Source organism: Mytilus edulis, chromosome 10, assembly GCF_963676685.1.
Source record: "Mytilus edulis chromosome 10, xbMytEdul2.2, whole genome shotgun sequence".
Classification (NCBI taxonomy): Eukaryota; Metazoa; Mollusca; class Bivalvia; order Mytilida; family Mytilidae; genus Mytilus; species Mytilus edulis.
Genome location: NC_092353.1, coordinates 80,342,075 through 80,355,110, shown reverse-complemented (window position 1 = coordinate 80,355,110; position 13,036 = coordinate 80,342,075). Strand labels below are relative to the sequence as shown.

The window sequence follows — 13,036 nt, the reverse complement described above, 5'->3', positions numbered from 1 at the left end:
TTTTTGTGTGGGTCGAACTAGTCAATCAAATGATTAACCTTTGTTTCACTTTTAATGTTGACATTCTTTTTGCTTTTTAAAAATAACTGAACACGGACAGTGCATGCGTTATTCGTCTCTTGCTAAGGGGTTAAATTGAAGTTCACATGAATACGGATTCAATGAGGTCGCATTATTCACTTGCAAGTGACAAATTCATCATCATCTTATTATAACAAAATTGAACCATACTGACTGCTAAAAGGGAATGAGTATTTCACTAAATAAATTCACTTTCATTAATAATTGAACAAAAACAATCGCGTTTTACATTCCTTCTATCTGTAGTAGCTACTGCCCCTTTAATGAAATATATTAATGCAGGATCAATTGGAAAAAAACGCATGTGCAAACAACTTTATTTCGAGCATGTGTATGTTTATAAAGCGAAAGAAATTAAACATGTCATATAAGAATACAATTCTAAATTTGCTTGTTCTAATCTATATTTATTGGTCAGGAGTTAACGGAACTTTCAGAAGCACCATAATGTATGGCTTAATGTCGCTAATGTCAAATATGCCCATCAGTTGTGGTCTCAAGCTTTTTCACTATGTTTACCTAACACGACGAGTGTTGCAATAGGAGCTGAATCTGTTGTATTTCTGTCCTCAAATCTTTATTTTTCTATGTATTGTGCTGTAAAGTGTTATTTTCGTTTTTGTTTTTGATTATTTTAGCTTTAGTTGTGTCTGCCTCTCTGAAACCTACAGTTATTTTTGATTACCCTTTTCGTAATTTTTCTTTCTGATTTTTTAGAAACGTAAAAGTATCATGTAACCACAAATGTCCATGTTGTGAATGTTCGGCTGACATAGCACCAGTCTGTGGGACCAATGGGAAACAATATTCAAATGAATGCTATGCAAAATGCGCGTGAGTATATATTTGTAAGAAGGTATACTAGTGAACGTCATGTGAAAAATTGATTTCGGGAAAGTGTGTATGTGATTGGTAACTAAATCAGATGTGTGGTATGCGTCGAAGGGGCAAGAACACAGCAAATGTTGTCACGTGATGCACATGTGTCCCTTTTTGTGTTTGTGAGCTGAGTCCACATCGGTGCTTAACTGTAAGGAATATATATATTAGAAGCGGGAAATGAGTCAAGAATCAATATCCTGACAAAAGAGCAGATATCAACCAAAGGCCGCCAATACACACAAAAAGCAACATGCAGGTGTCTTCAGTAGTAGTCAAGTGTCTATGCTACATTTTCATATGTCAAGGTACAAAATGTATACATTGTATAAACCAAAAAAAGGAAATATTTGCCATCAATTTTTTATTCACTGTGTGAATAGAGTTACCAAGACTTTAAGGTAAAGTGGTGAAGTTGAAATCATTCCTTCGTAAATTTTAAATTTTCACAAGATGGCTGACCGTTATGGAATATTCGTTTTCCAAATGATAGCAGATATGTGCCAATTGTTGTAACTATCATCCAGCCCCCCTTTCCCCAAATGTGAATTGCCGAATAAGACGTATCTCTGGGTTTGTACTTATACACGAGCAACATCAAGGGTGCTACATGTGGAGTAGGATCTATTCACCTTTCCTAAGCACCTATCACCACCCTCAGCTTTTGTTGGGGGTACATGTTGGTAAATCTTTAGTTTTCTATGTTGTGTCTGTATTCTACTGTCTGTCTGTCTATCTGATTGTTTGTTTGTCTGTCTGTCTGTCTGTCTATCCTTTTGTTTGTCTTTTTCTTTTAATCCATGGCGTTGTCATTTTATTTTCAACGTTTGAGTTTGAATGTTCCTTCTGGTATCTTTTGCCTGTCTTTAACCTAGTGATTTTAATTATATTTTAGAAAAGTGCCTTTATCCTGTACAGGGAAATGTCCCTGTAAGAAATGTGAATGTCCTCGTGAATATAATCCTGTTTGTGGTGCTAATGGTAAATCATATAAAAACACGTGTGTCGCTTTATGCAAGTAAGTATTGGTATATTTCGATTTACATAAAACCTTAGCGTCTAATCGGTACATCATGTGTCTTTACCATCCTGCTAAGCTCATCGTAAAATCTCGTGTAATGCTTGATATTATTGAAATATAATGATTCCAGTTATAATGTCAAAGAATGAAAAACTCTTGTTTCAGTTATGAAAACCACACAAACATGACAAATACTATCTGATTTATAGAGTATCAGGATTTTTTCTTGAATAGACATCGTGCGTAAGTTGGATCGCCACCCAAAAAAGTGATATTGGAGCTCGCAATTGATATTTAAAAAATACCATGTATACAAAGAAAATTTCGGGCCAATCATACCAATATTTCGGACCTAATTTCTATTTCAAAAAACAACGGCAGACATTATCTGTTAACAAAACTCTGTTCGTTACCGGTTAATAAGTTAAATAAAATTTTGGAGGATTGCAACACAATTTCATATAGCAGTCCTAAGTATGAAATTGTTCAAATTATTATGGCATATTGTTACTCTAAATTATTTCCCAAAATTGATCGCCCTGAAGATCATAAAAAACATTTTATTAAAATTAAGTATGTCAATAAAGGCTTTGATTTTGTAAATATTGCCGGTATATTTAACGACCATTCTGTTAAAGAACAAATTCCTGGATATTTTGACAATACTGAGCTACCTCTTATTTGTTATATTTACAAGAAATCTACCCGGAAATTTGTGTTTAATTATAGTCAATTGTGTAAAGATGTTAATATCAGTGAAAATACACCTACTTCATGTAATTGCAGTAATTCCGAATATATTTATGGACCCATTTCCCATGTTATTACAGGAGATCTTAACATCGTTCAAGACCGAGAGTTAAAATCATTCCTCAGTAAAGGACCTAAATATCGTCCCCCGTCAATTATTAATTGGAATGAGTGTCGTAATATCATCCACGACTCACTCCATACTTACTGTATGAAATGGATAAAACGGGAAAAAGCTGACAAAAAATCTTTGGACTCTTTTTTTAATTCAGTAATGAAGATAGTTGATATACGTATTCAACATTTTAAAGAACATTTTACTATAAACAATAACCACAATAAACCTATTTCTCGTATCAAACATAAACTAAAAGAACTAGCCAAGGAATTTGTTTTTGTCCCGGCAGATAAAGCTGCTAATAATATTATTATTGTTTGACGTAAATTTTACATTGAGGTTCTGAAAAAGGAAATCACCAATTCACCAACATTCCAACTGACTCCATTTTCAGAAAACGAAATCTGTAACAAACATAAACTGTTAGCCACCGCTTTACAAGCAGAGCCAAATACAATGAAAGTCCCAACTATGTATTGGCTTCCGAAGCTACACAAAACCCCTTACAAATATAGATTTATTTCGTCTTCAAGCCATTGTTCAACTACTAAATTGTCTATTCTTCTTACCAGCACACTTGGTACAATTAAAAACCTGATAATAAATTGTTCAAATAAGGCCTTCGAAAATAGTGGAATAAATTACTTTTGGAGTGTCAAGAACTCGTTGGAAGTACTTGATAAATTGCATGCTTATATTGGTGATTTTGAATCTGTTCAAAGTTTTGATTTTTCTACCCTGTATACCACATTGCCTCACATTCTCATTAAGAAAAAATTCACACACCTAATTAAATGGGCATTCAAAAAATCAGAATGTGAATATATATGTTCAAACTCTTTTAGGTCATTTTTTAGTAGCAATAAACAAAAAAACTATGTTAATTGGACATGCTTTGATACTATACATGCCCTTGAATTTTTACTAGATAACATTTTTGTTCGCTTTGGAGATTCCGTATATCGTCAGATTATCGGAATTGCAATGGGGACTAACTGTGCACCACTTATTGCGGACCTATTTTTGTATTGTTATGAGTTACAATTTATGACAAAAATAAGCAAAGACCCATCGAAACAACATCTGATAAACAAATTTAATAATACTTTTAGATATTTGGATGATATTTTGGCTCTCAATAATGACGACTTCAGTATGTATATTAATGAAATTTATCCTGTTGAACTTACTTTAAATAAAGCTAATACTAACAATGACCACTGCCCTTTTCTTGATCTTTATATCTATATCACTAATGGACAGCTGAATACTACAATTTATGATAAAAGGGATGATTTTTCATTTCCTATCGTTAACTATCCGTTTTTAGATGGTGACGTTCCCTTGTCACCATCTTACGGTGTTTATATATCTCAACTTGTACGATTCGCTCGTGTATGTAACTATGTTTTCGATTTGAACGAGAGAAATTTATGTATTACTGAAAAATTATTACACCAGGGTTTTCGATATCACAAACTAGTCAAAACATTTACTAAATTTTATCATCGGTATAAAGACATCATTCGTAAATATAGCTCAACATGCAGACTTTTAATACGTTCAGGTATTTCACATCTAATTTTTTATGGTAATATTCTTTATAAAGCACAAAGGTGTCAGTATTCACCTCAGAAACTTACAAAACCTTTGAATAGACTTATTAAGAAGGGATATAATTACGATACTGTTGTCAAGTCATTAAAGATTGCATATTTTGGCGTTAATATTGAGTCACTGATAAGGTCTTTGCATCGGAACTAAACACATTTATTCTAAAATACAGTTGTTGGCATGACACGGGTTATGTTCTTCTCATATATGTTATGATGGTATGATACTAAACCCCTAACGGGAAGGATTGTGCCTGATGTTCATATGATGAAATCATAATCTTTCAGTCAGTTTAATTGAAGTCTGGAGCTGGCATGTCAGTTAACTGCTAGTAGTCTGTTGTTATTTATGTATTATTGTCATTTTGTTTATTTTCTTTGGTTACATCTTCTGACATCAGACTCGGATTTCTCTTGAACTCAATTTTAATGTGCGTATTGTAATGCGTTTACTTTACTACATTGGTTAGAGGTATAGGAGGAGGGTTGAGATCTCACAAACATGTTTAACCCCGCCGCATTTTTGCGCCTGTCCCAAGTCAGGAGCCTCTGGCCTTTGTTAGTCTTGTATTATTTTAATTTTAGTTTTTGTGTACAATTTGGAAATTAGTATGGCGTTCATTATCACTGGACTAGTATATATTTGTTTAGGGGCCAGCTGAAGGACGCCTCCGGGTGCGGGAATTTCTCGCTACATTGAAGACCTGTTAGTGACCCTCTGCTGTTGTTGTTTTTTATTTGGTCGGGTTGTTGTCTCTTTGACACATTCCCCATTTCCATTCTCAATTTTAAATGTAGTAAGTATGAAAAATGTCTAATATTTGGTTACTATATTTTTATAAGTTTATCCTTCCATTTATGTATTGTTTTAAAGTTAAATAAAATAACATGTCGCTGCTTGAACAAGAACTATACTTAGCCTTCTGTTGCCCATTTGCTCCCATGTGTTTTAAGTCAGTAGGTTGTTTTCATATCTCAAGTTGTCTGTTGTGTGTCATTTTCCTTTCGTATATTCTCTTTTATGTACTACTATATGGAGTTTCCTGTCCATCTTTGTCTTTTTCCAATTATTTCCTTGATATCGTATTTCTTATTTTCTAGAAACTTATGTCTGATGTAACCACAAATGTAAACGTTGTTAGTGTCTTTCTGACAAAACAGAGTCTGTTGAAATTTTGGCCTTTGAATTGTGTCGGTTGTTTGCTATAATGAAAAGAAATTGAGCTATAAAAAATCTAAAAGATTAATTTTAACTCTTTAATAGAGACACTCGGTTCAAGTGCTCTTTTAAGCTATCAAATAATTGGTTATAGAAAAGTTACATGATTAACAGAAATAGTGTATTAATTCAAATTGTACTCTAATCCAACGCCACAAACAGTTAAAGTCAAAGGCATTGAGAGGTTTCCATCATGGCAAAACATAAAAAAAGTTATCTTATACGTACACATATACGTATGAAAAGATGCATGATTCCAGATGACACACCTTTCAACCAGAACCCAAAAGGCGTAGAAGTTAGCACTTTGTCTAAAGTTCACCGTACTTACTTCAACAATTAGCAAATCCCATCCTATATAGCAAACTTTATTAGGCCTCGACGACAAATATAAAACAGTTTATTCCGACAAGCGACAAAACGAGGTAATATGCCTTGATATATATTTAATTATTTAGGCACAAGAAGATCCAACAGACTGAACATATTTATAACTGAAGGTTGATATTTCATACGGGGAAGACCGAACCCAATGGGATAAAATAAAATCATAGAAAAAGGAAAACACAGGTCAATGCATTTGCTTAAAAAAGTTTGAAATTCATCTATATTAAAAACCAATGCATACATTATGAAAATGAAGAAAAAAAAATGTTGTTATATTTGAAATGCAAACTTTGTTTCCAGTAATACTGTTGTAAAATATAACACTTAATTGTATTTAAGAAAAGTGCCTGTATCCTGTACAGGAAAATGTCCATGTAAGAAATGTGAATGTCCTCGAGAATATAATCCTGTTTGTGGCGCTAATGGTAAATCATATAAAAACACGTGTGTCGCTTCCTGCAAGTAAGTTGTATAATAGTATGCCATTCACATAAAACCTTAGCATGATATCAGCATCTCATTCGAACATCCTGTATCTTTACCATTCTGCTAAGCTCATCGTAATATATCGTGCAATGTTTGACCCGAAATCTCAGGCAATGTTCGACTTCTGGTTATTTTTTCAAGATACAGTATATATTGTTTCGATTATGAAAACAAAACAGATTCGACAATGATATACTTAATCAATTAAGCATCGGGTGTTTTGCTATACACCAAAATGACCTGTGTGTGTAAGTAAAGGTAATATTGGGGCCGTGAAATCATCATTAGGTTAGGTATAGTACCATCCTTTCCGAGGAGTCTAGTACTACAGACAGAAAAATCGGTTATCTGTCAGACTAGTGTACTCATAAGGGAGGGTAGCATACCCAACCTCATACTGACTTCGCAGTTCAGCTAGCAAGCAACCTAACCAAAGATATTAACTTTACCTACACACTAAGGTTATTTGGCTATAATATATATTGTAAGTGTATTGAATACCCCATATCCTGTTCAAATAACATTTAAATTTTTAATTTAATCAAAATAATGAAAAAATCTTTTTTTTTTTTTTTTTAAATTTCATGAGAAATTTCACATGCGATTCAAGTTAATCTCAATTTACATGAAGTTGACATGAACATTTTCATGTAGAAGTTCGTTTGAGTTGAATTTCATAGACATTTTGCACGTAAATTTCATATTAAATTCACGTGAGCAACATTTTCTTGTGAATTAAACAACTGGTTATTAACAAGTTACATAATAAGAGGGACGAATGTGTTAAATGAAATAAAACAAATGTACAGTAATCTCCACAAATAGATAAGGGCACCGGGAGGTATCCATCATGGCAAAACATAAAAAAGAATTATCTTATACGTACACATGTGAATATGAAAGATGTTGTATGATTCCGAATGAAAAATAACAAGACATCACATGATATAGAAGTTTGTCTATAGGTCACTATACTGATTTCAATAACAAGCATAACCTATAGCAAGCCATATAAGGCCTCGACATGTCGAATGTAGCACAATTCATTTTGACAAGTGACAAAACGAGGTTACATGTATCTGCCTCTTAATTATTTAGACACCCGAATAACCAAATGACTGGAAATATCAAAACTGAAGGCTGTTAATTCATCTACAATAAAAACAAATACACACATTATAAAAAGAACAAAATATAAATGGTGTTATATTTGAAATGCAAATAGTTATCAAAGGTACCAGGATTATAATTTAGTAACTTTGTTTTTAGTTGTATTGTTGTTAAATGTAAGACTTGATTGTATTTAAGAAAAGTGCCTGTATCCTGTACAGGAAAATGTCCATGTAAGAAATGTGAATGTCCACGAGACTATAATCCTGTTTGTGGCGTTAATGGGAAATCATATAAAAACACATGTGTCGCTTCCTGCAAGTAAGTATTACTTGGATGGAGAGTTGTCTTAGTTGCACTCATACCTTACTTCATATATCTAATTAGTATATACGATTTTACATACAACTTTCGCATAATAGTATCCTATTGATGCACCCTGTCTCGTTACCATTCTCCTAACTTCGTCGTGAAAAACAGGGCGTCTTCGTGTAGAATTATTATCATTTTATCGCCCTAAATATGCGTGCTACATTTGTGCTCTATGAATAAAATGAGATATTGGGTAACGTCATTAAACCAGCAACCTAGCGAAATAAAAGAATTCATGTACTAAATGAAGACTTTCAATTGTCAACCAAAAAAGAAAAGAATACTTTATAAATGATCATTCATCAGATGCGCTTTTCTGTGTTTTCTTCATCTTGAACGCTCGTATCCGAATATTTGAGCGTCAATGAGAACTGAAACAGTTGAAAAGCTATATGACCTAAAGGACCTCAATCGCCACAAGTGCAAATAAGGTCGTAAATATATTAAACGGAGATTGACATGCATTCTAAATATGTTACACCTTATGAAAAAGTATTATTTGCGTAATAAGTAACACATAAAATAATCCTGTTTAAAAAGTATTTATTAACTATAATTAAGCTGATTATTCATCATTTCCAATTTTGCGATTATCACAGATTTGTTCACCTGTAAGACAAACTTCTTTCATGTAGTAAGCTGCGCATTATTATTAATAATACAGCATTTAGTTCTTGTAAAATTATGGTTTTATCGACAACCGTGGTTCAAGCAGCTGATGATACATAATAATAAATATCAATAAAAACAAAAAATGCACCCCTTCCCTTCCACGTCTCAAAATGCAAACAATTACACCTTAAAAACAAAGAAAAAACGAAATTAAACAAACAAATAAAAGACAAAAAACAAAATAACAATTGACAAAAATAAAGAACTTCAAGGTAAAAAAACCAAGAAAGTATTGAGAATGGAAATGGGGAATGTTCAGAGAAACAACAACGCAACCAAAGAGCAGATAATTATAGATTTTGAAGGAGGAAAGCAAGCAAACGAGTTGAGATTACCGATGATACTGATCGCTATTTACCTATGACGACGTTTTCAATTTCATATCAATTTTATTAGCAACGTCTCGTGTCCCTTAGTTTCTTATTACAACAATGTCATTATATAACATTGCAGGAAAGTTTCAGTAAAATGTAATACAAAATGTCCATGTGAAAACACCGATTACTGTGCTAAAAATAATGAACCAGTTTGTGGAGTGAACGGAAAGACATATAACAATGAATGTTACGCTAGATTAAGGTATTTTTTTATATTTGACTTTAAATTGTGTATGTTTGGACTCAGTGAAACAAAGTAAAAGCAAAATTGAGTCGAACTAAATGAGTAATCTACACTCGTCGGTAGCGATGTTCAGTGTATCGCCAACGAGTATTTATACCGCAAAAACAATTTCAACTATTACACAATTGAATACTAACATGTTAAACTGAAATGTTGATTGAAACGCTAAAGACAGCAATCCAACTAGTAAATTCAAAACATAAAGTGGAGTTAAGGCACAACAAAGTGACCACCTATCTGTTTAACTGGTAAACAATTCTCTATTCTGTAGACAAATCCAGCCCTTCATGACAGATTGTGCAAGACTTCAAGATCAAATTTAAAAATTCTTTTTAATTTGAAATATATGCACATTTTTATAAAAAGAAAACTAATGTTTTACAGAAATTGTCTATAATTTTGAATATTGAAATACAAAATTTGTTTTCAGTAATACAGCTATCAAATGTAAAACTGAGTGTCCATGTCAAGAACCATGTGACTGTCCTAAAACCTACAATCCTGTTTGTGGTACTGATGATAAAACCTATGATAGCAAGTGTTATGCTAAATGCAGGTAGGACTATAAAACTTCATTAGAACCCAGGTTTCTTTTATAAAAAGGCAACTGTAAAAAAAATTACTTCCGTGTTTTTCCAAGGCAAGCTAGCTGATCCATGTGTTGTTTGTTATTGTTTGTCTATGTCTTTGTTTTGTATATCAATTTGTTTTGTTTGACTTCTTGTGAGGAGAAGTTTATTAGTAAATCAAACTATCCTGCAGTTATAGCTACGATCTGCATACTAGATATAGTAATTAAGTAAATGATAATAGTTCCGGAACGCAAACGGTCACTGTACGGAATTTGTTGGTGAACGTGGTTGAATGTAACTTGTTGTATATTTAGTGATTCCTATCAGACCTTTTATGTGTTTTTAATATATATTACATAAGAAAATCAAACTCATTTTCAGCAGAAGGAATTATCAATCATTATCCTGCAATATATATTTAGTTGAAAACTGGAATTAGCATTTCAATTTTGAATTGTACATTTTATTCCTACCTTCTGTTTTAGGAATGAATAAAGGCAATAATTTAGTTGCTGTCATGGTGACACTTGCACCAACTGAATAATACCAGTAAACACAATGGTTATCATCCTCCATCACAAAGCAGTTTTAGATTTCACATTTTGTAACATTTTATTTTCATTTCTAAAGCGTACATCTGTTCTCTTTTTGTGTGCTCTTTAATTATTTTATGTTCAATAAGCAATGCTCTTTTTCAAATACACAGCAAAGTTGGAATAAAATGTCCAGGTCGATGTCCATGTAACTGTGGGTGTTCTACAGATTATAAACCAGTTTGTGGAGCCAATGGTCAGACGTATGCCAACAAGTGTACTGCAAATTGCCGGTAATTGTATTTAGCTTTTGATTATTTCACGAGTGTTTTGTTTAAATGTTAAATTACTATAAAAAAAATGATTGTTCATTATTTGAAATTGGAAAAACATATAGGCGTTAAATTGACATCAGCGACGATAAATTTAGATTTAAGTGTATCAACTGTCTTATGTTCTAATTCATAACTTCAAGCGAACATAGAATTTAAAAATATAAACTCAACACCTTTGTATGGGATCAGCTCGCCTGACAGTGTGTAGCAAAGCTTTAATTTTATTAAAGACAAATGCAAAATACTAAATGTTCATCTGTTACTTTCTGCCTAGGCCGCTGCAGGTAACGAACACAAAAACCAACCTACAAAGGTAAAAGCAATTTTCATTATGTACTCAGAGACATATTATGAATCAATTTAAAGATTCTGTTTTTTACACACATTATTCACAATAAACAAAAATAACATAAGAAAAATACATCAAGTCAGGTGGGAGGGTGGGAAACTTTACTGCACCAAAAGCGAACCTCGAATGACAATATCTTAAATTCTCACAACCGCCAAAAGTGTAGCACAAAATATTTGAATTGACCTTATTCAAATATTATGGTCAGTTCTAACTCGACCAATGAAAAACATTTAACCTATTATATACTTTCAACACGTGTATAGTTATAAACAAATACACGTGGTAATGTTTACATACCAGTGTACGTAACTTTAATAAAGATATAAATACGTGCTCTTGTATCACCCATGTTTTTCGAATCTAGACTTTAAACATGTTATATGCGCTTCTTAGTTCACCTTATAGTAAACCTTAACATATCCATTGTATATAAGTGTTATTTATCATGTTGACTGTCCCTTTGGTATCTTTCGTCCCTCTTTTATCAGCAAAATTATCAGGCTTTTAGCAATTAAACCAGAAAATGACAAGATAGAACAGCGAAACATGTAATTCGTTGAACATTTGAATTTGTGGCTCACCTGTTCCACGAAACCCACGACAAACAAATACTAAGGAATCCACAGTAGTTGTTTTGTATTTTTGTGACTAACGTAATGTAAATATGAGAAACCAATTATATAATACTAATTCCAGATATGGTGAATATAATAAGTAAAAGAGATAGATTGTTTATCTTGGTTTTGTGAATCTTTAATTGTTTTAGAAAGGTGTCTATAAAATGTGATCGTGAATGTCCGTGTACTCCAACATGTGTGTGTCCAGCAGTATATGAACCAGTGTGTGGAACGGACGGTGTGACGTACGGCAACGAATGTCAAGCCACATGCAAGTAAGTTAATTATTGAGTGTACTTCTGAGACGATTGAGTAAAAGTCAAGGATGCAGAAATTGGCAGTCCACAAAAAGGACTACTACGGTATTTCACTTTAAGTGGAGTTAAACAACAATTTTAAAAAATGTATGCATAATTGTGAATATCTTGAGAAACGGATTATTATGATTACAACAAAACGTTTTAGAAATATAGCAACGGGATTGTTAAAAAATGGTACCGTTAATGTTATTACTACCACTGGGTCGATGCCTCTGCTGATGGACTGTTAGTCCCCGAGGGTATCACCAGCCCAGTAGCCGGTACTCCGGTACTGGCATGAAAATAAGGATTTTTTTGTGTTATTAAAATTTGCTGTTTCAAAATGTTAAAAATTATTATAAATTAAGGAATGTACCTCCCTCATGCAAAGCTCTGATTCCTTTCACGGATTTGGCTATACTTTTTGGAACCTTTGGATTTGACATATTTTGGCCAAGAGCATCACTGAAGAGACATGTATTGTCGAAATGCGCATCTGGTGCAGACAAATTGGTACCGTTAATATTATTAAAACACTTGAAAGAAATATGGAATGCATTTAAGCCTATCTCTTATACCCCAAAATAATAACTGATACGTTTCAAATAACATAAACCGTAATCTAGCAAAATAGGGTTTATTTCATTCATCCTTACAATCTTTCTTTAAATTGAGGTCTATTTTGAACTTCTCTAAAATTAAATGCAAAATAATGTGGAGAATTATCCTGCAAAATATGATATGTTTCGCTCATCTCTTAAATTAAATGCAAAATCATTAAAGGTCTATTTCGTACATCGTTACACAGAACTCCAAAACCTGGACCAACTGCCATATAGTTGTTTTTATAAGTATAGATATGAAATACAGTGTTCGTGTTGTTTCTTATTTATTATTTATAACTGTTGATGTAAAAGAGGGACGAAAGATACCAGAAGGACAGTCAAACTCATAAATCGAAAATAAACTGACAACGCCATGGCTAAAAATGAAAAAGAC

At 32.7% G+C, this 13,036-nt stretch overlaps 1 protein-coding gene across 4 annotated transcripts in view; it reads left to right on the top strand.

Moving 5' to 3' along the window:
- LOC139491962 (agrin-like) overlaps positions 1–13,036 on the top strand; it is a 79,863-nt gene that overhangs the window by 6,956 nt on the left and 59,871 nt on the right. For 2 of the 4 annotated variants that reach the window (XM_071279948.1, XM_071279949.1), the window contains exons 7-14: positions 799–915; positions 1,856–1,978; positions 6,408–6,530; positions 7,863–7,985; positions 9,162–9,287; positions 9,760–9,885; positions 10,608–10,727; positions 11,888–12,013. In XM_071279948.1, the coding sequence (XP_071136049.1) occupies positions 799–915; positions 1,856–1,978; positions 6,408–6,530; positions 7,863–7,985; positions 9,162–9,287; positions 9,760–9,885; positions 10,608–10,727; positions 11,888–12,013 (984 nt within the window). The remainder of the gene's footprint in view (positions 1–798; positions 916–1,855; positions 1,979–6,407; positions 6,531–7,862; positions 7,986–9,161; positions 9,288–9,759; positions 9,886–10,607; positions 10,728–11,887; positions 12,014–13,036) is intronic. The other 2 variants (XM_071279950.1, XM_071279951.1) reach the window with 2 other exon arrangements.